This window comes from Phocoena sinus, chromosome 1 (assembly GCF_008692025.1).
Source record: "Phocoena sinus isolate mPhoSin1 chromosome 1, mPhoSin1.pri, whole genome shotgun sequence".
NCBI classification, from domain to species: Eukaryota; Metazoa; Chordata; class Mammalia; order Artiodactyla; family Phocoenidae; genus Phocoena; species Phocoena sinus.
This window is the reverse complement of record NC_045763.1, coordinates 184,408,715-184,431,992: the sequence shown is the minus strand read 5'-3', so window position 1 is coordinate 184,431,992 and position 23,278 is coordinate 184,408,715. Positions and strand designations below refer to the sequence as shown.

General features: G+C 61.2%; 2 protein-coding genes across 4 annotated transcripts in view; both read left to right on the top strand.

Annotated features, from left to right (window-relative positions):
* The window catches only part of CACNA1S (calcium voltage-gated channel subunit alpha1 S), a 63,333-nt gene extending 55,059 nt beyond the window's left edge, over positions 1 to 8,274 (top strand). Inside the window, exons 34-44 of the mRNA XM_032604836.1 lie at positions 151 to 278; positions 1,257 to 1,353; positions 1,626 to 1,728; positions 2,484 to 2,585; positions 2,828 to 2,952; positions 4,292 to 4,420; positions 5,110 to 5,360; positions 6,492 to 6,577; positions 7,262 to 7,353; positions 7,532 to 7,660; positions 7,777 to 8,274. Coding sequence (XP_032460727.1) covers positions 151 to 278; positions 1,257 to 1,353; positions 1,626 to 1,728; positions 2,484 to 2,585; positions 2,828 to 2,952; positions 4,292 to 4,420; positions 5,110 to 5,360; positions 6,492 to 6,577; positions 7,262 to 7,353; positions 7,532 to 7,660; positions 7,777 to 8,028 — 1,494 coding nt within the window. The 3' untranslated portion in view covers positions 8,029 to 8,274. The remainder of the gene's footprint in view (positions 1 to 150; positions 279 to 1,256; positions 1,354 to 1,625; positions 1,729 to 2,483; positions 2,586 to 2,827; positions 2,953 to 4,291; positions 4,421 to 5,109; positions 5,361 to 6,491; positions 6,578 to 7,261; positions 7,354 to 7,531; positions 7,661 to 7,776) is intronic.
* Positions 8,275 to 21,753: 13,479 nt separating this feature from the next.
* KIF21B (kinesin family member 21B) overlaps positions 21,754 to 23,278 on the top strand; it is a 44,244-nt gene continuing 42,719 nt past the window's right edge. For all 3 annotated transcript variants that reach the window (XM_032631494.1, XM_032631485.1, XM_032631501.1), the window contains exon 1: positions 21,754 to 22,137. In XM_032631494.1, the coding sequence (XP_032487385.1) occupies positions 22,097 to 22,137 (41 nt within the window). In that variant the 5' untranslated portion in view covers positions 21,754 to 22,096. The remainder of the gene's footprint in view (positions 22,138 to 23,278) is intronic.

Below are 23,278 nucleotides of genomic sequence, written 5' to 3'. Positions count from 1 at the left end.
GCTGCGCGTGTGCGGGTTGTAGTCACCAGAAGGGCTCGGAGGCAGGAGAAGCTACGGACCCCAGACCCCGTGGATGCCCCCATTCCCCCCGCCCCGCCCCCTGTGCCACCTGCCTTTCCGAGCAGGGAACCCGCGGTTCTCCTCCTGCAGATCATCAACCTCTTTGTGGCTGTCATCATGGACAACTTTGACTACCTCACACGGGACTGGTCCATCCTGGGCCCTCATCACCTGGACGAATTCAAGGCCATCTGGGCAGAGTATGACCCAGAGGCTAAGTGAGTCCCTCCTGGAGGCTCTGTGCTGGGCCCTCCCTCAAACGTCCACTCCTCTGGTCTAGACCCCGTCCTGGAGTCCGACAGCGAGTCACTCTCCAGTCTAACGACAAGGAGGGGGCCGCCCCTCCTTTTATTATCCGAGGGCCCGGAACAGAGACTTGGGAGGGATCCTACAGCCTCCCAGGGCAGAAGCCCCCTCGCCTTTATTGGGAGATGGTCATCCAGCTTCGCTTGGATGCTTCTAGGAGCAGGGAACTCACTACCTCCCCAGGCAGTTTAGGCCCCGGCTACTCAGAGTGTGGTCCACTGACCAAGAAGCTGAGCTCTATAAAGATGCAGAGCCCACCTCCCCCACCTCCCCGGCCTCACCCCAGAATGACGGAATCTGCATTGCCGTTAACCTGGCCCTCGGGGCCCTCGGGTGCGCTTTAGTGCTGGGAAGCACAGCTGCCTTACCTTCCTTCGAAGAAGGTAATAAGCTCACATTCGATGACTGTTTCCCAGGTGTCAGGTGCTGTGCCAACCACGACGTGTATTATCTCACTTAATCTCCCAACCTATGACACGGTCTCCAGCTCCCTACCAGCCCCTGGAAGTGAGCTTCCACCTCCTTTGATCCATACCCTCTACTTCTGTTAATACACCCCAAGAGCCCCCAGGCAGCTTGACTAAAACCCAGCGAAGGCTCCACCATGGGAGAAGTGAGGTCCAGATTCCAGCCCGGAGATCCCATATCTGAGGGGATTCTGGCCTCTTACCACCCCCCAAAAAAGAGAGCCCATTCCTGGTGGTGGGCAACAGTGAATTCAAACATCATTTCTTCTTTAAAATGGACACTCAGCTTCCACTCCCTAAGCACGGTTGGAAATCAGGAAGCATCCCCCTGTCTCCTGGCTCCCCCGCCCTCGGCCATTCTCTGAGCTGGAAGGGAGGTCTGGGTGGGGCTGCCAGGTACACAGGTCTGGTGTCCTACCGCAGGGGCAGAATCAAGCACCTGGACGTGGTGACCCTGCTGAGAAGGATCCAGCCCCCTCTGGGCTTTGGGAAGTTCTGCCCACACCGGGTAGCATGTAAGGTAACCAGAGCTGCCAGCAAGGGGTGTCCCCCACCTGGCCCTGGGGCAGGGACACTGGCGAGGGCCCGACTGGGTGAGTCATTTCAGAGCAGTCGTCTCCTGGGTCCCCACACGCCTGGGACCTAAACTCTCAACAGTGTCTCCAATTCGTCCTTCCCTCCGTCACGGAGGGCGTAGCGCCCGGTTCCCCCCCCTGCCGGCCCCCAGCCCGGGTGAGGATGAACCCCCGGCTCAGTGGTCCTGGCCTGGCAGTGAGCCCCCTCTCTGCACAGCGGCTGGTGGGCATGAACATGCCCCTGAACAGCGACGGCACGGTCACCTTCAACGCCACTCTCTTCGCCCTGGTCCGCACGGCACTCAAGATCAAGACGGAAGGTGCGGGCAGTCCCCTCCTCTCAGGGGCTGAGTTTTCTAGCGGATTCTACCAGAAGCTGAGCTAAAGGTCGGAATCAAGAGTCACGGGGAGAAGCAGAGGGAGGACCCAGGCCGTGGCCACAACGTTCTCATGTCCCTCAGGGCACAGTGAGAGCCCCCAAATTCTGCAGGGCGAAGGTCACCAAGGCTCTGTTCCCACACAGCCGGGTCTGATGCGGGTGGGCCAGGGAGTGGCGGGGTGAGCACGGAGGTGGGGCCCCCCGGGGTCCGCTGGACCGCTGCTGGGTGTGCACGGGGCCCCACTGAACCTGCAGGCCCCCCTGCCGGGAGGACAGATGAGATGGGAGTTGGGAGGAGATGGGGGTGTCCCTCACGCAGGGACCCAGCGGCATCAGAGCTACCGCCCAGGTGAGCAGGGCCTTCGCAGGCATGAAGCAGAGGAGCAGGACGGCTGCCTGGAGGAGGCGGGACAGACCACGGGGTGTGGGGGATGGAAGGCTGCTGCGCGGGCGGGCGGAGGGGAGGATGGGGGGCGACAGCCTCTCCAATCAGCCACTCCAGGTGCTGGAAGCCGAGGCCTGTGGGGAGTGCGTATGTGACCTGAGGGTCGGGCTGCCCCGGGGGAACAGCGATGCCCTCCCCACAAAGCAGCCGCCACAAGGGAAAACCCAGCCAACATTTGCTGAGCGAGAGGTTCGGGGAGTGCTAGGTGGCTTTGTCAAGTGCGGTTGGCTTGGCCTGTCCCTTGCCCCCAGGTAACTTCGAACAGGCCAACGAGGAGCTGCGGGCCATCATCAAGAAGATCTGGAAGAGGACCAGCATGAAGCTCCTGGACCAGGTCATCCCTCCCATAGGAGGTGGGCGCCGCTTTGGGAGACCAGAGAGCAGAGGCGGCCGAGGACAGGGGAGAAGGTCGCTTCCAGGGAGCCCCACGGGAGTCGGAGAGCAGCCTGGCCCTCCGTGAATGCCTTGGGTGGACCCTGTGGCAGCCATCAGGGTCACATCGGCAAGCAGAGGAGGGGGACGCGAGGGGCACCTGCACCCGGCTACGCTGACCCCAGCCTCAGATGCCCGCTGGCCCCTGTTGCGCCCCCTGCAGATGACGAGGTGACGGTGGGGAAGTTCTACGCCACATTTCTCATCCAGGAGCACTTCCGGAAGTTCATGAGGCGCCAGGAGGAATATTATGGGTACCGGCCCAAGAAGGACACCGTGCAGATCCAGGTAAGCCCATCCCGAGCACCAGGGAGCTCCACTGCTGAGATGCTCTCGAGACTCCAGCTCCCTCTCTGTGTCCTCGGGGGCAGCGGTGGGGGCAGACAGGGCAGGACGGAGCCAGGACGAGTAGGGGCAGAGATGACAGCTCTGGATGGAAGATGCTTTGACCTCAAGGGAAGAACCAGGAGCCCTTCCAGCCCTGCATGATACGACCCTAAACCGTGGTCCTATCCCCCTGAACACAAGGGAGAGATTTGGGTTAGATGAGAGCAGTGGTCTCCAAAGAGAACAGGTTTCCCGGGGGAGGGGAGGTGCTTGAAATGACCCATTGGGTACGCAAAGAAACCCAGAACTTTGGGCTATCTTGCCTGTTTTTAATTCCAGTTTCTTACGTTAAGTATATCGCACATAAAGCATACGTTAAAAAAATATTCACGTGTTCGGGCTGTGCGTTCACAAATGTATCTCAATTTTTACTTTGAAACAATCTCACAATTTAAAAAGTTGCACGTGTGATACAAAAAAAATTTTTCTTTCTGAACCGTTTGAGGGTCAATCCTATCAACCCAGAACAGGTCAGTGTGTATTTCCTGCCAACAAGGGCATTCTCCTCCATAACCCTCCTCCATACCCTCCTGATGTGGCCACCCAAATCAGGAAACTGATGCCTGAGTCCCGTGGAATCCTCAGGCCCCGTGCAAGTTGTGCCAGTGGTCCCAATAATGTCCTTTATGGCAAAAGGATCGGATCCAGAATCACACAGTGCGTTTAGTTGTCATATCCCTTTAGTCTGTAGTCCCTCAGTCTTTCCTTGAAATGACCTTGACACTTTGAAGATTCCCAGCCAGCGCGTCCCTCGGTCTGGGTTTGTGCGGTGTTGCCTCGTGACAGATTGAGGGCTTGCGTCTTGGACAGCAGTGTCCCAGAAGTGATGCTGCGTTGTCCCTGCAAACTGTCAGGTGACACCAATCTTGCTTTGTCCCGTTGCTGGTGATGTGAACTTTGATCAGCTCAAAAAATGGTATAAATGGCACGTGCCATGGGAAGAGATCATTTGTCTAAAAGGCTGTACTGGTGAGAGGATTTCCCGGCCTGGAGGCCTGGGCGGGGGATGAAACCCCCTGTGAGGCCTAGAGAAGATGCCTTGGGAGCCATCAGGGTTTGGATTATCCCAGCGGCAGAGCAGGAGCCCAGGGGGATCGAATGGGCGGGAGAGGGTGGGGCGGAGCTGGGCCTTCAGGGAAGCCCTGGTTGCCCGAATTCGACAGGGGGAGGCCGTGAGAAGCAGTGCGTCCTCCCCTCCTGGCCTGGGGGGGGGGGCCGCTGAGTCCCTCTGTGCCCCCAGGCCGGACTGCGGACCCTTGAGGAAGAGGCAGCCCCTGAGATCCGCCGCACCATCTCCGGAGACCTGACGGCCGAGGAAGAGCTGGAGAGAGCCATGGTGGAGGCCGCGATGGAGGAAGGGATATTCCGGGTGAGTGAGGCCCCGGCCACGCCAGCGCATGCGCGTTCCAGGCCAGGGAGCGGAAAGGAGGCCAGGAGCCCCACCGCGCAGAACGGGGTGGGGGGGGCTGAGGATACCCGCCGCCCACACCTCCCAGGACTCTGAACCAATGACCCACCTACCTGAGGTGTCACGTCCTTCCCACCTTCCTCTGCCCAGCCTCCCCGGCCTCCCCTCCCCACAAGCCTGAGGCAACGTCCATCCATCGGAAGCCCCCGTTATCAGATGCCCCAGCTGCTTCCTGTCTCACTGTCCTCCCTCCTAGAGCTGGAGGGTCCCTCACGACCACCCAGCTGAACCTTCTGGGTTATTCATGAGGAAATGGTGGCCCAGAGAGACCGTCTGAGTCCAGTACCGCTCAGCAAGTTCCTTTCGGAGGTTGGACTAGAGCCCGTCCTCCAGACTGCCTGGTTCCGGGCTCCCCGACACCCTGCATTTCCCGTCCCGGTGTCTGGTCCCCGTACAGTTCTTACGGGTGTCCCGCGTACCCCATCAAACTGAGAACGCCCCGAGGGCGATGGTCTCTTCTCCGGCCTCACAGCCCGCCCTGTTCTCCTCTGGCCTTGTTCCCGGCGCCGTCTGTCGTCCAGGGTGGCAGCCCCCGCACATCCATCCCTGGTGCCTGGTCTCAGTCCCTCCCCTGTCCTCCTCGCCCCCAGAGGACCGGAGGCCTGTTTGGCCAGGTGGACAGCTTCCTGGAAAGGACCAACTCCCTGCCTCCACACATGGCCAACCAGAGACCCCTCCAGTTTACTGAAATAGAGATGCAGGAGCTGGAGTCACCCGTCTTCTTGGAGGACTTCCCTCAGCATCCAAGCACCAACCCCCTTGCCCGTGCCAACACCAACAATGCCAACGCCAACGTTGCCGGTGGCAACAGCAACCCTGGCAACAGCCCGGCATTTTTCAGGTAGTGGCGGCAACCGTCAGCCCGGCGTGTAGGGGCTGGGGTGAGACTGGACAGACATGGTTAGTGGGCTCCGGGCCTTTGGGGGCACCCCGAAATGTGGAGGGTGTGCTTTGCTTGCCTTGCGCCCTTTGGGGTCCAGCCCACGCCTTGCGGCGCAGGAGGCCGGGCCTGGACGGCAGAGACGTGTGTAGCCAGCAGGGGGCAGCCTCGGGTCGGTGTCGGTCAGTGCCCAGTGGTGCTTTTCTTCCGCGGTCTTGGCTTTTCACCCGGGAAAGGCACACGTTAGGTTAGAAGGGGAGGGCGCATCCTACGAAACCTGAAGAATTAAGATTCAGCCCTTGGATTTGGGTTCCAGGTGGTTCCCATGTCGCCAACCCAGGGCTGAATGTCATCTGTGATTACATGAGTGTCAGGAAAAACAGCAAGATGAGCAGAGAGGGTCTCGGCCATCGTGGCCTATGGGCTGGCCTCCAAGCAGAGCTTCTATTCTAGACAGCAGGCCCAGGGACTGGGCGTCTCCTTGGCCTGGAGAGGCTGGGTTCCCCTGCCTCAGGAATGGGCGGGACAGGGCAGAGGCCCGGGGAACCACTACTTCCCAGGCAGGGGCTGCCTGCACCCCCTTCTGGCCTGAGACCCCTCAAACTCAGCCCACAAGTCTTGGAGGGCGCCTGCACGTGGGGTCACCGCGGTGCTGGGTGCTGTGGACGTGCAGACCCGGCCCAGCCCCCAGAGGATTGCAGTCTTGTCGGGAGAACGTGCCATGTGATCCGACTGTGACCAAGCGATGTCAAAGAGTAGGTCCTGAGCAGGCCGAGGGCCCAGGACCTAACTGCTTAGGGGCATGGAGGAAGCTTCCAGAACCGTGGGCTCTGGGTGGGACACCCCGCGACCAGATGTGAGGGCTCCCGGGTGATCCACGTGCACCCGAGGTTGAGACGCAGTGTCCTCAGGGGTGTGAGGCCCGAGCTGGCCAGGTGTGGGAGGGGCCCAAGAGCAAAGGGGTACAGATGGGAGGAGAGGAGGCTGGCCACTCCGGAGCAATGGGCCTAGACCCTGAGGGAAAGGGTGTGGGGACCACAGAGGGCAGGGATGGGGGAGCCCGTATCCCCATCAGCCGTGCTTCCATTTCAGCGTCCACTCTGAAGGGGAGCTCCCAGGGGAGACAGAGACGCCTGCCAGCAGAGGAGGAGCTTCCGGCCGGCCCCAGGGGACCCTGGGTCAGTCTCTCCTGTGCTCCCGAGGGGCTGACTTTCTCCCAGGAAGGCCTGGGGAGCCGCTCTTCCATCCAGTTGGGGAGCCTGTGGCCGGGAGGGCTGGGAGCCTGTGGTGATGGGAACCAGCTCCTCACCAGGCAGAGGAAGGGGGCCACCCAGGTGACTGAGGGAGCCGGGGGTGGGTGGTGCACTGTGAAAGGGCCCTCCCTGGCACACCAGGAAGCTCGGACCCCTCCACCCCGGCTGAAGACAGCCCCGGACACACTGACACCTCAGCTCTGCCTTTCAGCAGATGACCGGGCAGCCTCTCAGTGGGTCCTGGACCGCTGTGTGTGACAGTAGGGGCCCGAGGAGGCTGGAGTTCACAGGAGACCAGGGTGCTTGCTGTGTTCCCCAACACAGACGCACACGCACACAAACACAAGATCAGCTGGGCCAAAGCTGGTCAGGCTCTGGCCCTGATCCCCTCCCAAACCCACAGGGACAGGGCCCAGGGCACGTAGAGTTGGGGGGATGGGCAGTGGGGAGTTCCGCCAGGACTGGGGTGGGCTGGGCCTCGGCATGTGTCACCCTCTAGGACCCCGAGGATCTCAGGGCGGGGCTGACTGGCCAAGGGGAGCTCTGTCCACCCAGGGCTCCCAACAGGAGTCAGCAGCCCCTCTGGCCCTCGGCCCACCGTGCCCACAGGACCCCACAGCAAGTCCCATGGGGAGAGGCTGCAGGGACAGCTGCCCCGGAGGGTGATACACGGAGCTCAGGCACCTGCCAACCCCTGCCAGGTAATGGGCCACAGGCCGGGGAGCTTGCAGTGGTAATTCAACAGCAGAAGGGACGGGACCCCTCGTCCCCCGCTTCCTGGGGGTCTTGGCTGGGGCTCCCTCTGAAGAGCCGGGGCTTCCTGATCCCAGTGGGCTCCAGCATTCCTGATGGGTCTTTGCTTCTGTGCACCTGGGACAGCTTGTGGGGACACAGTCTCTGGTGCCCGAGGAGAGGAGCCCCACCCCAGGGTCCCTGCCCGAGGAAGCGCCCCCCAAGGATGGTACCCCCAGGTGCCCGGCCCCAGCCATGGCCCTGCTGATCCGAGAGGTGAGGGGGCTAGGAAGGCACTGGACTGCATCCCGGGGTGGCCCTGCAATGGCCTGGGGTGGAGAGGGGCTGAGGCTCCGCGGGAAGACCCACCCGGCCACCTCTTGTGTCTGCAGGCTCTGATTCGAGGGGGCCTGGACACCTTGGCGGCTGATCCTAAGTTCGTCATGGCAACGGGCCACACCCTGGTGGAAGCCTGCCAGATGGAACTGCAGGAAGTGGAGGTGGCAGCCGCCGAGCTTCTGAAGGGACGAGAGACCCTGGAGGGTGTGGCCAGTGCCCGGGGGCGTTGGAGCCTCGGGTCCTCCCTGGGAAGCCTCGACCAGCATCAGGGCTCCCAGGAGACCCTCATTCCCCGCAGGCTGTGAAGGCCACGGGTGTCAGCCTGGGCTTAGAGCCGGCATGGCCAAGGGTGGGGGGCTGGCGCGGGAGGGTTGGCCCAGCACGGCAGCCCTCCATCTCAGCAGCTAGACGGACAAACAGACAGGAACCACCCACAAGGTCAGGAGGTAGATGGACAGGCCCTTCTCCTCACCAGCAAGAGGCGTGATGGGATGGAGCTTCTGGGGTCATTCAAAGAGGCCTGGTCAGTGCCAGCAGGGCATTAAAGTCTCCAGGCCTGCAACAGGGCACCTGTCTCTGCTCGTCTCCTTTGGGGGCCCTTCTACACCCTCCGCGCACACACACCCCCGCCGTTCCACGGAGGCCCCTCTGCATCATTCTCCCGCAGGAGCAGAGGGACCACCGTGGAGGAGGCGGTGCTCCTGGACGTCGCTGCGCAGCCCCCCGGGCAGGTCCCCTGCAGCCACCCTTCCCCGCTGTCCTGGCCAGAGTCCACGGCCCGCCCGGCCCCAGAGCCTCGGGGGGGCCCTGCTCTCCGCCTGGGGGAGCGGGGCCCGCAGTGCCCCCCTCCCCTCCCGCACCCACCGAGGAGCAGTGTGTAACAGGATGAAGCACGGGCTGTGGCCCCCACTCCCTCCTGCGTGCCAGCTGCAGACACATCCTAGCCCCAGAGCACCGTCACACACGGTACCCGCTCGTTCTCCAGCAGCGGGAGAGGCCATGTTGAAGATGCCACACTGGAGGCCCAGAGAGTCGGCTCGCGTGCCTGTGTCACACAGCCAGCCAGGGGCAGAGTTAGCACTGGGGTCCCACCAGGGCCCTCCCCTCTTCCCCGGGCAGACGCTCCCCCCGCCGTCAGCTCTCCCACTGGCCTCCCGTGCACCTCCTGGCAACCCCGCCGCCCAGACTGGGAGCCGCACGGGGCAGGGGGATGACGCCCCCGGTGCCCTGCAGACCCGGGGTCCCCGTCAGAGGAGCCATTTCCACTAGTCTCCTCCTCAAACCTCAGCATCAGGGGCCCGCCCCCACTCCACCCTCAGCAAGGCTTTGTTCCCTCCTGCACAGAGATGCCCCCAGAAGATCCCTCCCACAGCTCCTGTCACCAGCCTGACGGACAGCCCGCTGTGCCCCTCGCTCCCCGCCCGGCCCCCCAACCCAGCGGGAGCCCGCTCTCCTGCAGCCGACCCCACTCTCCTGCAGCCGACCCTCGGCCAGCCCAGCCACCGTCCGCCCCTCCTCACTGCCCTCCTCCACCTGCATGTCCATCCTGGCCGTCCCCCTGCCGTCCAGCTACCTGCTGTCTACCTGCCCTCTCTCACCTGTCTACCTGTCTCTCCCCTGTCACCTGGTTAGTTCATTCCTGAGGACCACGCCTCTCACCTGGGCCGGCTCCCCTCCCCTGCACTCGCCTGGTGCCAGGCGGCCGCCTTCGGCCCCACCCCTGCTCTGAGACCCTGGGAATCCGAGCTCACCCAGTTTCTAGCCCTCGTGAGGTGCTGTCACCTCTCCCCTCTTCCTGCAAGGCCCTTGGCCTGGGCTCTCCCGAGTTACCTCCCCTTTCCCGTCTCCCTCCTGCAGCCTCCCTGTCACCTGTCCCCAGGCCAGCCACCTCTCCGGGGAGGGGCGTCCTCAGGGTTCTGTGTCCTGCAGCCTTGCTTCCCGCTGGCTCAGTCCCCCAGAGGCTCCCATCACTCTCCTAACGCAGTCCTGACAATCATAGCTGCGCGGCCGGCCCATCTCCTCCAAGCCCCGATCCTGTGCCGCTCCTTGTCAGCTCTGCGCATGTCCCACTCGTGCCCAAAGCACATCGTGTCCAAAGCCGACCTCCTCACCTGTCCCCGCAGCCTGCTGACCTCAGGGCCCTACCCCCTGTTCAACCCGGGAGTCTGAGTGTTGTCTGGACTCCTACCTTCCCCCACTGTGCCCTGTGGACTCCCCCTCCAAGTATTTCTCAAACCTGTCCCCTCCCCATGGTGACTTTCCTGACACTCAGTCCTCGTTTCATGCCTTGTCTATTGTGCCTCGGAACAGCCTCCCAGCACCACTTCCCTTCCTCCCAGCCTGACCCTGACCCTTCTAAACAGAGAAACCTGCTGTCTTATCCCCCAACGTAAAACCCTTAAAGGCCCCCAAAGCCTCAGAATATGGTGCAGAACCCTTGCCTGGGCTGCAGGCAGCTCCGACCCAGCCCTGGCCCTCGTGCCAGGGTGCTTGCCCTCCCAGCGCCCTGCAGCCCAGCCGGGGGCAGCTGCCCGCCCCTCTGAGCGTCACATGCTGTTGTGGGGAGAAACTTCCCGCACCCTCAACCCCACGGACCCCTTGGCCATCATCTTCCACATCTCAGCTTCTCTAATACTTCCTGCAGAAAGCATCCCCCGGATGCCCCGAAACGCTCTAGGTGGCCCAGCGACGGGACACGTGTTTCCCCATCGCGGCCGGGGTCACCCCTGCTCTGTGACGTTTATTTTACACCGGACTGAGGCCAAGTTCCACGAAAGCAGGAGCAGGTCCACCAGGCTGGCCCTTAACCCCAGAGCTGAGCACTTTTCAACACAGACGAGCGGCTCAATGACTGTCAGATAAATGCAGGGAAGTGCTGAGAAGTGTGGCCCTGCCCTGGCTGACAGCCCACCCGCCCAGGGCCACCGGCTCAGGGCTGCAGCCTCGCGCCCTCACTGCCCAGTGCCCGGGGAGGCGGGGCAGGAATCGGCCTCCGGAGGTGCAGGCTGACTCCTCAGTTTCAGCCCCACCCAGCCAGCCGCTCAAACTGTCCCCTCCAATGCCTCCTCTTGGCGGGGAGCTGAAATAATCCACCTGGCAGCATGGCTGAAAAACTAAATAACCTGGGGCACACGTGAAAGGGCTTCGTATGCTGCCAAGCTCTATAGAAGGATGTTTCCATTTACAAGTGGGACCGGAGCACCTTATATCAATACCTAACGTGTACAGAATACCAACAGTACAGCAGGCCCTGCTCCAAGCCTCCTGCGTAGATTAACTATTTAATCCTCTCGATACCGAGGAAGTATCATCCTCCTTTTCCAAGTATGACACGGAGAGGACAGGTAATGTGCCCAAGGCCCCGCAGCGGGCAGGAGGGCCAAGGCGCGATTCAGCCCCACAGCCCTGATGGCTGCGCCATCCGGCACGTCTGTGCCGGGCCTCCCAGCCCACGTGAGAGGTGTACGCGTGCGCACGGGCTCTGAGGAACCTTCCAGCTCTCACCCTTTCCGAGAGTTCAGGCAGATTCCTCTGCAACGTGCAGGATGTTCTAATTCGTCAGAATGTACAAAACCTTGCCTCTCCCCAGCTCCCCTTCAAATGATCGCTGGGTTTCTCCATAGAGGGCCCCCAGGCCACTCAGGTAAAGTATAAAAGGAACACGGGTGTGGAAGGCTGGGGGCCGGGGGCCTTGCGGGGAGCAGGCAGGCCCCTCCTGTCAGCCGGGCCGTCCGACAGAGCCGGTGTCCAGAGGGGCTGTCTGCCGCACGCTTAGCTTCTCTTGGCCGGTTCCCTGCAGACTTGGGATCCCGCTGCTGGGGGGCGGGGCAGGGGGAAATCTGCCAAGGGGGCGGGGCGCAGCTTGGGGGCGGGGTGGGCGCTGAGCCTCATGCCGGGTGCTGAGACCCAGGGGAGCCATCCCTGCCTTCTGGGAGGTGCGGAGCTCAGCCGGAGCGTCTCCGGACCGAGGAGGCTGGGCTCGGTTCCAGGCCCTCCTCAGAGCGTGGGGCGGGGCGGGGAGGTGTTCCCGCCCCAGCTGTGGTCCCAGTGCGTTTCCAGGCCCGGCTCTGGATGGGGCCGAGAGGTCCCTGAAGCAGGGGCATGGCTGCCCTCTGCAGGGTGAAGGAGCACAGCCTTGGAGCGGGACCCACCCGTGCGGCCCCGAGTCCCTCCGCCTGCCTCCATGCTGCGACGCGAGGCGCTCACAGACCCTTTCAAGCTTCTGCCCCTCGTCCTGTACAGTGGGAATAAACTACATGCAGGCCGCTGGAAGGTGTGAAAGTGGCCTTGGAAGGGCCCGGCCCTCGGTGAGCAGCTGCCGTTTCGATTCTGTCAGATGCTGGCTGCAGAAAAGCCAGAGGTTACGACGGCAGGAGGCTGAGTGTCTCACAGGATGCTGGGCAGCTCGGCTCTCAGCCCAGCATCTCAGCGTCGGGCCTGGTCTTCCCACAGGCCCTGCAATTCTTAGCCGTAGCCCTCGGGTGTGGAGGCCGGCTCCACAGGTCACTAGAAAAGGCACTGATGACCCAGAGCTAACCTTGACCCATTTTCTGGCATCTGATCCCAGTAACACGTCACTCCTGCCTTGGGACTGACAGCTTATGATGGCAAGTGACACTCCCCACTGCACCAGGGCTCCTGCTGCCGGTTTACCGACGAGGTGACTGAGGGGCAGCGTCTCCCAGCTGGAAGGGGCAGGGCTGGATTTGTCCCCGAGCTTTCTAATCCCATTGCTTCTTTTTCCTGTGCTATACTGCCGTCTCCTAAATGGAACTTAAATCCAGTTTAGCAAGCCAGGGAACAGAAGCGTTTTAAAAGAAGCCTGCCATAAATACATAGGGTAAAATAATAATTCTGGTGTCGAACACGAATTCAAAAACGCTAGGATGTCAGAGCAGCACGTTGAGGGTCACATGCGGGGATTTGGAGGATTCAGAGGAGGGAGAGCTGAGGGCTGTTTGTTTAAATAAAACGATCAGGAGAGGAGATTCCACTGTGTTAAGAAGGGAAACCAAGACCCAGAGGAGGAAAGGGCCGTGGAGCCCAGCGTCCGAGTCCGTGCGAGGAGCCTGGTTCCAGAAGGAGGCCAGTGAGACCTGCAGACCCAGCCCAGCCCACTTCTAGTCGTGGGCCCTTTAAAATATCTCCACCAGCGGTGTCGTCGTGCAGAGAATGATAACAGCTGATCATCAAGGCCGGTTCCGGTTCACGCGGTGCCTGCCGGACGCAATGTCACATTTAGACTGCAACACCATCCAGGAAGTGGGGATTGCTGTGGAGCCCATTCCGGGAAAAGCCAAGTCAATTACCCACCGAGGAGCAGTGAGGCCAGGCGTCCAACAGGCGCCTGGACGCTGCTCTTGAGCTGCCGGCACCCCGTATTATCAGGAGGGTCGCAGGACAATCCCTGACCCAGTCCCACCTCGTCCTCTACTGATCTGGCCCAAGCCCCTTCCCACACCCCGCCAAGCGCCCGTCCAAGCCCACGCAGCCCAACGCGCTCAGCACCCCTCTGCACCCGGTAGCCCTCTGTCCTCCGTCTCAGCCGGGCCCCTCTGATGGCCCCAGGAAACTCTGCCAACTAGAGAAGGCCACTCACCACCCGGTTCCACAGAATGAAGTCACTGACACTGCGTCGCGGACCTTCGACACCTGCTGAAACGAGGTCAGAGCGACGAGGAATGGGGCTCTCTGTGCTTTGTGAGAAACTGGCAGAACAGGCCTTCAGAGAGTTCTATAGTTTCACACTTGATAAGCCCAATTTCGTGCATCTTCTCACCTAGAAAAGCACTCAAAGTCATCATTGGAAACATCCGCTCCGGGTGACGAGCAGCCCCTTACCGAGAGGTGTGCCTGAGTGCAGCCCCCCTTCTCCAAATCACAGACATGCTGACTCCCCCCTTCAGAGCTACGGAGAGCCCGTCTCCCGGGCTGTAGTCCTCAGTAAGTCCCCGAACAAAACTGAACCCACAGCTCTCACATCGTGTGCTTTTTTATTCAGTTAATTCTTAGCACTCACTTTTACTGTAGCACTTGTTACATTGTATCATAACTAGGAGGCTACAGCTTGTTTTTTCCAGGTATACAGTGTTTCCCAAAGGTAGTAGATTTCTTTATCAACTTTGTATCCGCAGCGAGGAGAAAAGGAAGGAAGGAAGAAAGGAAGAGAGAGAGGTGGGAAGGGCAACCGCCAGAGACACTCTAAGTAAACTGCTAAACAGGCATTACATTGAATCGTTCGAAATTGCCAACATTCTACCCCTTTTGTCTACAAATAGGCAATCTGACAATATTTAACCTACTACAGTGAGGGTGGGTTTCCCCACTGCCCAGCGCCACAAGCCCACCCCCGCCCCTCTGGGGACCAGAGCCCCGCCTTCCATTTGGGGGCTGTGTATATGCGTCCTGATGTCCTGATCACACACATCGGTTGGGAGAGAGTCTCACAAGGTGGGCACCAGGTCAGGGCTGTTCTCGGGCAGCGTGTGGGGGGAGGGGCTCCCGGCACCTGTCACCACTTGAGGGGCCCCCTCTGAGAGGGGGCCGTGAGGAGCGTCTGCACCGGGGCCCAGAGGCTTCTGCACCAGGCACTGTGAGTTTGTCTCTCCGGGAGCCCACCCCCTCCTCTGCCAGACCTAGGGGCACTCATCAGTCTGGCCTGGGGGTGGGAGGCAGACCTGGGCGCCCCTCCCCTCCGCATTCGTGCTAGTTCAGGTCCAGGCTTAGACCCCCGAAGGCCCCCCAGGGCGGGCCTTCTCCTGGGATCCTCCAACCCAGTTTGGAAGTCAAAGAGGAAAGAAGTTCTTTCATGCTCTCCAGACCCTTCCTCCTCCCTAATCCCCTCAAGGCAAAGAGTCCCCACTGTCAACTGGTACTGGAGTCAGGGATGGGGGGGTGCCCCCTCCCCCTCGGGGACTCAGGAGATAATTTCACCTCAGGCCGATGCAGGCCGTCGCGGTCAAGGGGCCTTTGAAATTCCCCTAAAATTGTCCCGTGAGTTTCAGCACACACACCACCTGGGGTGCTGGTACTCGAGACTGTCCACAGAATCCTCAGTCTGGCTGTATGTTTGGCGAGCCGGCACTTTAGAGGTTAATCCTGCGTGCTCGCCCTCCACCGCCTCCCTCTCCTCCTATTTTTAACGTGTTAAATGCTCCTTTGCTGGCCACTGGCTCTGCAGCTTTTGGGTGAAGCAAATAGCTATTAAAACGCAACGAAAGGGGCTTCCCTGGTGGCGCAGTGGTTGAGAGTCCGCCTGCCGATGCAGGGGACGCGGGTTCGTGCCCCGGTCCGGGAAGATCCCACATGCCGCGGAGCGGCTGGGCCCGTGAGCCATGGCCGCTGAGCCTGCGCGTCTGTCTGGAGCCTGTGCTCCGCAACGGGAGAGGCCACAACAGTGAGAGGCCCGCGTACCGCAAAAAAAAAAAAAAAACGCGAAGAAAGGATGCTCCCTCCGGGACAGAAATCAAGAGCTCCCGGGCAGGGTGGGGTTATCTGTAATTTCACGAGAGGAAGCGGGAGGGGGGTGGCTCCTCTGGGGCCCTGGCTAGGGCTGTCTCCCCCACCTCACCATGTGGGGGGCGGGGGGCTCCACCCCCACACCTCCTCTCTCGGGGTCCCCAGTCCTGTGGCGCCACCTCGTCTCTGGCTCCCCCAGCGCGGCTCCCAGCTGGTGTCCACCGTCCTTCTGTACATCCACTTTCCCTATCTGTGCTCCTAATTCCCCACCACTGTCCTCCTGCTGGCGGAGGGGGACCCTCCGTGTAGCCCACAGGCCACATGGGGCCAGGCAGAGGGCTCAGCTAACCTTCAGGTGGCCAGGACTCCAGGTGACTGTCCTAGTGACCCGGGTAAGTCACCAGCCGCCCTGCACCTCTGTGTAAGCAGTGAAGTTAGAGCAAATGACCTCTTTTTTTTTTTCTTTGCCGGTACGCGGGCCTCTCACTGTTGTGGCCTCTCCCGTTGTGGAGCACAGGCTCCGGACGCGCAGGCTCAGTGGCCATGGCTCACGGACCCAGCCGCTCCACAGCATGTGGGATCTTCCTGGACCGGGGCGTGAACCCATGTCCCCTGCATCGGCAGGCGGACTCTCAACCACTGCGCCACCGGGGAAGCCCCAAATGACCTCTTTTAAAATCAGTTTGTTGAGTGATAATTAACTTATAATAAACTGAACATAAAGTACACAGCTGGATTGTTTCTGAAAAATGTCTACCCCCGTGGAGCTGCCAGCGCCACCAGGATAATAGCTATGTCCACCCCTCCCATGATTTCTGGGTGCCTGTTGGTGACCCCTCCTCTGCCCCTCCCGACTGTGTTCGAGATCCTCCCTCAATCAGGCACCCGCTGGGCCGCTCGATGGCTCGGGTTGCGTTTTCTAGATTTTCACCTCCGCGGACATACAAGGCACGGGCTCTTCTGGGGCTGGCGTCTGCCACTCAGCACAGCTATTCTGCGGTTCATCCACGCCCTGCCATGTACCGATGGTCCCGTCCCTTTCACTGCCGAGTAGCGTCCGTTGTGCGATACTCCACATTTACCCTTTCATCCCAGTTTGGCGCCGCAAAAAGCTGCTAGGACATCCACGTCCGAGTCCTTGCAGCAGGTGGCCCCACCATCCTTTTCCTCCACAGGGATCCGACTCAGGAGGAAGCAGGACACCAGCTGGCTTGGGTTTGAACCCCGCTCTGCCACTTGTGGTGCGACCTTGGGCACCTCTCAGTGTCCTTCGTTTTACGGGGATGATAGCTGCTCCCAGCTCCTCGGGGAGCCGTGAGCCGTACAGGACAGCCCAGATCTGAAGCGCTCTGCATGGCACCAGGCACCACATTCAGAAATGACAGCTGTTGCCTCTGAGAAGTTGGATCTGTCTGGGGTCTCTGGGCAGTTACCCAACCCTTTGCGGCAGCCCTATTTCAGTGAGGGCTGAGGGAAAGAGTGACTTGAGCAGGGCCAGGCTTTGAGCTGGGGGTTAGCACAGGTGTGTCCTGACACCCACCTCCACGACCGTTCCTCGGCAGGCAATGGGCAGTGGCACTGAAAGGCCCTGGGATTTTTCTAATTGCTTTTCTTAGTGGTTCCTGAGGACCGCTGAGGGATGCTCAGCACAGCCGGCCAGAGGTGGATGGGAAACCACGCTCCTTTGGTGACTCCCCAGGAGCCAGCAATCTGCAGACATCACGGGGGGTGGAGACAGGTGGAGCAGAGAGGCTGCTACCCGCTTCTACCTGCCCACAAGGCTCCGTGCGGCACGGAGACCAGAAGCCCAAAGGGGCGTCTGTGAGTCCGAGGTGGGCAGCTGGAGTCCTGGGAGGCTCTGGGCCCTCAGGCATCTTTCCAGACCAGAATTCTGGCTCTGCGCCTTACTAAGGACATCAGTTCGGGTAGGGTGGGCTTTGCCAAGGTAACACACAAGCTCGTAATTTCAGTGGCTCAGCACAATGAAAGTTCATGCCTCGCGTACGCTCTGAACAGCATCAACTGTGCTGTGCTAGGGGCGCAGAAAGCTTCCACCTGCAAGTGATATGTGTGAGCTCTGGTCACATTTCATTGGTCAAAGGACGTCACAGGGCCACGGCTAACACCAGAGTGAGGGCCTGCGGCCTGCCCTATGCCACAGGCAGAGGGCCGGACATATTTGGTGGAGGCACTAATGACCACGACACTAGCCGAGTGACCTGTGAGCCCATTTCCTCTTCTGCAAAATGAGAACAATGACAGTATTTGCCTCACAGACTGTTGTGAGGATTATAAAAGACACACGTAACACCCTCGGCACAAGGTAGCCCCGGGGCGAGTAAAATGAAATTCAGATGCTCCTCCAGGTGGCCCCCAGGGAGGCTGAGCCCAGGGGCATCCATGCTCTGCAGGGGTCTCCCACCTCTGCAGACACGTACCCGGCTCCCCGGGCCCCTCCACCCAGCAGCCTGCAGAGGCTGGAAACTCTCCTCCTCCCAGATCAACAAGGACCCCCTCGGGTGGGCAGACCTCACCGCCACACCCCCTGCTCCCAGACTCACCCACACTCATCTCTGACTTCCTGTCAGTCTTTATGACAAATTCGCCCTCTGTCCAGTCAGAGGACGGGGGCGCATAAAAGAAGGGATGGAGATTCTACAGGAAATGAAGGAACTTCATTTCTATGCTGTGCAGGGCCTTGTGCTGGGTGGTCCACCCAGGTTACCCCTTTTTGACCTCATAATAGACCACGATGAGGGGCGTGTGAGCGTCCTCGTTTTGAGGTTAGGGAACTTGCCCAAGTCACCCAGCTTCAAGTGGCAGAGCTGGACCTGAACCCACATCTCTGTGACTCCGGCTTCCAGGCTGTCTTCTGCTATTTTGTGCAGACTTTACTTTTACACAAGTCATGAGCTCACACACAGCCCAGGCTCGGGCGTCCGGCCTTCGGGTCCTATCACGCTGTGGTGGAAACTGCCCCCTCTGGGGCTTTTGGTGCCAGCTCAGAGGCTTACTGTGTGACTCTGGACAAGTTTCTTCACCTCTCTGGGCCTCAGTTTCCTCACCTGAAGATGAGGAACTAGCTGTTGAACTAGATGACCTCAGGGACTCTAGGATTCTGGGACATTGAGGCTGCCCACACCTGCTCCCGCCTTGGGCTCTAACACTGTATTAGAAAGCACTGCAGAGAGCAATGGACGAAGACCCGGTATTTGAGGTTACGTGGTGTATTAAACCCTCATCAACATCTGAAACCAAAAGTAGTGTGTTGTTGTTGTTTTTTAAAGAGACTGTCGGGTATTTGTAATCCACAGCAGTTCTCTCTTTCTTGCTATTTATAACAAACTCTGGTTTCCTCTATGGCTAAGTCTGTCTCCTTCCATAACAGGGGAAGTCAGGCTGTGCCCTCGCTGAGCAGAGGTCCCCACGTCTGCACCCCAGTAGGCCCTCTCTGGGGTTCGGAGCTCCTGCTGGCGAGCAGGACTCTGGGCTCTGTCCCCGGCTGGGCCACCTGCCAGCAGGGTGGGCTAAGGCCTGATCTCCCAGGAACCCAGCTGGGCAAGGCTGGGGGCTGCAGCTGGAGGCCGGGAGCTCTGTATCCTGCACGCCCAGAACTCCAGGTCAACGCTCAGATACTTCCTCCAAATGCCAGTGCCTGGTGCTAATGCTGAAGAAGAACCACAGAACGGGACTGAAGTAAAGGCCACCATCGGGGAGCTTTCTAGGGCTTAAGGGTATCTCTTAGGTGTTTTGATTTGTTACTGTAGGGTTGAGAACCAGGCCGACCTGAGAGATCTGGGCCAGATGGCTGCCCCCAGGTGCTGCTGGAGTATTGTCACTGCAGTAGCCTGGGAGCCTCCTGCCACGGAGCTCCCCTCACAACTCCCCAGGGTCCCATCTGCCCAGACGCCCACCGCTCCTGTCAGGAGAGATGATGATGGAGGTCCAAGACGCTTGGGGGAGGGCCTCGGCTCGGGACAAGAGCTGAGGCTCCAACTGCAGTCCAGTAGGGGGAAGGATGGGGCCAAACACAGGGTAGCGTGTGTGTGGGGGGGGGGGGGGGGGGGGGGGGGAGATACGCATGCAGGCAGCTGATGCGGAGAAGCCTCAGGATTGGGGAAGGAGGGAAGGAAAGAGGGGTAGCAGGAGGAGGGGGTGGGGTGAGAACACACCTGAGGAGGAAGCGGGGCTGTGCTGAGGCTGGACACCCACTAAGAGGGCGGGCGCCCTCCTGGGCTTCCCCTGGCCCTGTAACTAAATCTGCCCAGTCTGTGGTTTAGGCCTATTCACTACCCCTTGGATCCCCATCTGACCTTCTCGCCTCGGGACAGCAGCTCCAGGAGTCTGGACATCTAGCTGCCCTGCTGCTCCCTGGTGGCCCAGGAGGGAGCCTCCCTGAGGCCCTGACCTCGAGGAGGCCTGACTTTCCATCCCATGTGCCTCCCTGCTCCTCCTGGCTCGACACCCTGTGACCTGGAGGGATGGGGGGTGGGGGGGTGGGGAGACAGTGGCTCTGGCGCCATTTCCCAGCAGTGAAACTGTGAGTCAGAAGGTCACCTACTCTCGGAAGTCAGAGAGGACCTCTGGAGGCAGGAAACCAGAGTCGGGCCCCGGAGAAGCCCAGAGTCTGGTGGGCAGGAGAGCAGCTTTGCAAAATGCAACGTTGTCAAAAAAAAAAAAAAAAAAAAAAAATGCAACGTGTCATCCGAGAGCACAAGCCTGGAACACAAGCTGGGGAGCTGTGCTCCCTGGGCAGCTGCTCGGAGGTGATCTGGGAGCCTGGAACCCGACACATGAGGTCAAATCCTGGGTCTGTGGCTTATACGCTGGGTGAGGCGCAGTGTCCCTGTCGGCAAAACTGAAAAAGAATAAAGCCTAGCTCACAAGGTGAGGAGCGTGCAATGAGAACGCACATGTAAAGTACCTCGTTTGTGTAGCTGGTCCGTAAATGTCAGTCTCCTCCCCACCTTCTCTTGGTTGGAAGAGAATGTGCAGGATCTCTCTCAGCACTCTGCTGGCCTCCTGCTCTGGCCGGAGAACCTGCTGGCCCCAGAAAGACCTTCCTCTAGGTTCCAATGCTAGTGGAAGGTGCAGGATCCCCCCGGGCTCCCCCACTCCCCTGCCCCTCCTCCACCCTGGGGCACTGCTGGCGGGCGCTGCTCTCTTCCATCAGGACTGGGTAGGGAGTCGGGGGGTGCTGATTTGCTCTTGAAATGTGCCCTAGAAATTATCTTTATTTTTTGGTTTGACCATAGTAGGTCAAACCAAACGGATCTGGGCTACGGACGGAGCAGTTATCTGTGGGTTGGGTGGGGGAGGGAAAGAAAGGGGGATGGCACCAAGGCTGCATCCTCAGCCCCTAACCCATACCCTCTGCAAAATCTCTGGCCTGGTTTCATCATCTGTGGGTGATGCAAGAGGCTTGGAGTCAGACTCCCCTTCCTCCCCCGCCCCCCCCCACCCCCCTAGAGCGCTCCTTCCACATCTGGAGCTGCAGCTGGGTCCTCCTCTTGGGCTCTTTCCAGGGAGGGAGCTGGTTGAAGTGGGCGGGGGGGCAGGGAGGGCAGCTGGTGAGGGGCCCCGTGAATGGCCCCAATGTTGGGAGCTGGGGGCAGGGAGATGGGGCCGGGCTCAGAGGGAGGGCAGAGGGCCTGGAAAGGCCACTGTGACTTCCCACGGCACTAGCCACCGCCATCACTGCCCCGTGTTTCAACTTCCCAGGGCTCCCCTTGTCCTTTATACCCAAGCGATGGCAGCTGCCCGCCACACCCCCTTCCCACTCACCTCCGCACAACCTCTACCCAGGTGCCCGGAGCTGAGTGCCCGGTTTGTTCCCTGTCTCCCTGGGGCAGCTCGGGCCTCCCACATTGACCCTCTGCCCCCACAGCCACAACAAGCAGAGTGTGAGCCAGGCGGGGAGAGGGGTCATCTGTGGGTCACAAAGGTCACTGGAGCCTCCGCGGTCTCACAGAAGGGAGGGGCCGTCTGGCCGGGGATCAACCCAAAGATGAACTTTAGGGTTCACCTAAAGTTGTAGGGAAGGGTGCAGGGTGGAGGTGGAGGGAATTTTAGTTAGACACTAGCAAGAATTCCCCTCAATAAAGGTTGGCAAATTCACTGGAATAAATGCAGAAGGGAGGCTTTCCGGGCGCTTTCAGAATACAAACCGCCAGGCGCTGTGGGACCCTTTGCAGAGAAGCGCTGGGCCCAGAGACCCGGGTTCTTACCCTGGCTTAGCCACTAACTCCTGTGTAACCTCGGTAGTTCCCCTCTCTGCGTACCGGCTTCCGCATTAATGGGCTGGGGTCCCACCGAGGCTGAGGGTCTGCGGCTCCGGGGTCCGAGGCTCCGGCGCGGTCAGCTCCTCCTCGGCCCGCGTCCCTCCGCGCCCCCCAGACCACCCGGCCAGGCCCCCAGCAAACGCGTGGACATGAGGCGAGGGGTTCCTGTAAAGGCTTCCGCCCCGCCCCTGCTGCCGGCTCGGGCTTTCGATTGGTGCATCAGCCTCGGGGCGGAGCTAGGGGCGGAGCCGGGACTGGTTCGGGGGCGGAGCCTCCGCCGGGCCGGCCCCCGCCCCCTTTGTTCGTGCGGCGGCGGGAGGCGCTGCGGGCTGGAGGTGCGCGCGCGGGAGCCGCGTCGTGGGGAGCGGGTTGCGCCCGGGCTGTCAGCTGGCTCCGCGCCGCCGCCCGATGGCCCGAGGGGGCGCGCGGGCCCGGCCCCGGGGGTCCTCCGCCGGCCGCGTGTGAGCCCTCCGCCGGCCGCCCGCGAGCATGTCACCTCCAGCCGTCGCAGCCTCCGTCCGCAGCGCCCGCGCCCTCGCCTCTAGCAGCCGCAGCCGCAGCCGCAGCCGCCGCCCGGGGTATTGGCCCCCAAGCCCCCGCCCCTGATCGACTCGGGACCCGGCGCCGAAGCACCATGGCGGGCCAGGGGGACTGCTGCGTCAAGGTGGCCGTCAGGTAGGACGGGCGGCGGGGCGCGTGCGCGGAGGACTCGGCTTTGTCTCGCGTGGGCGCGGGGCGGGGGTCCGGGGGTCCCGGGGAGCCGCTCGACCCGCAGTCGGCGTCCGCGGAGGTCGGGCTGACCAGGCTGGAGGGCGCCGCGTGCTGGCCCGGCCCCCGCAGGGATCGGCGGCCCCGCGGGCGGCTGGAGGTGGCTTTGTTTGGGTGGTAATTTCGGGCCCCTCTTGGGAGCCCTTAATGATCAGAAAATCGAATAAACAAGGAAATCCGGTATTTCACACCCAGCCCTGGGCCAGGCCGGAGCGTCTGTGTGTTTCCTCTTCGCCTCCCCACGGGCTGCTGTCTCATGCGGGCACAGTGGATGGGGGGAAATTTCCCTGCATCCACCCTAGCCGGCTGGTCCTGCGCTCATGGTCCAGCTGGGGAGGCAGCACGTCGCCCCCGGGCCGGTTCCGCAGACAAAGATCGAGTGCTGAACGAATGGAAGGGCTGGGATGGGGCCTTGGCCCTCCTTGGGGAGTCCGCCGCTCTGGAGAGAACCCTGCCGGCCCTGTCCCAAGAGGGGCTGGGGCTGGGAAGGGAGGATGCGGGTGTCTCCGAGGTTCTGCTTCTGAGAGGGCAGGATGCTGTGACGCTGGTGCCCATCTTCAGGCCTTCAGACAGAACTGAGCGGGGCAGGGCCACGTGGACTTACCTGGGACTTGAAGGGACGTAGAGGCAGAAGTGAGGTGGGCAGAGGACAGGGCACCGGGAGGTGCGGGGCTTTGTGTTGGGTGGGGACACTTCACGCCATGTCACCCCTCCGTTTTTGATTTGGGCTTTTCTCTTTGAGGGGGTCTGATGGTGGGAGAGTGCCAGTCTGGGACTGATCACCAATGAAGGGATGGTGGAGGACATCGTTCAGCCCTGTGTGATGGGGGTGGGAGTCTGAGACCGGGTCTAGGGTGGGTCTGAGCAGGTCTCTGGTTTCCCTGGGTTGTAGATGACCCAGATTCCAGGATTCCAGGGCAGTCACTCGGAGATGACTGTGGAAAACACCCCAGGGCAGGTGCCATCACCCCCCCCACACACACACCAGCCACCTGGCCAGCCCTCCGCAGCCCGGAGAGGGTCCGGGGACTGCTGACCACAGCTCTGG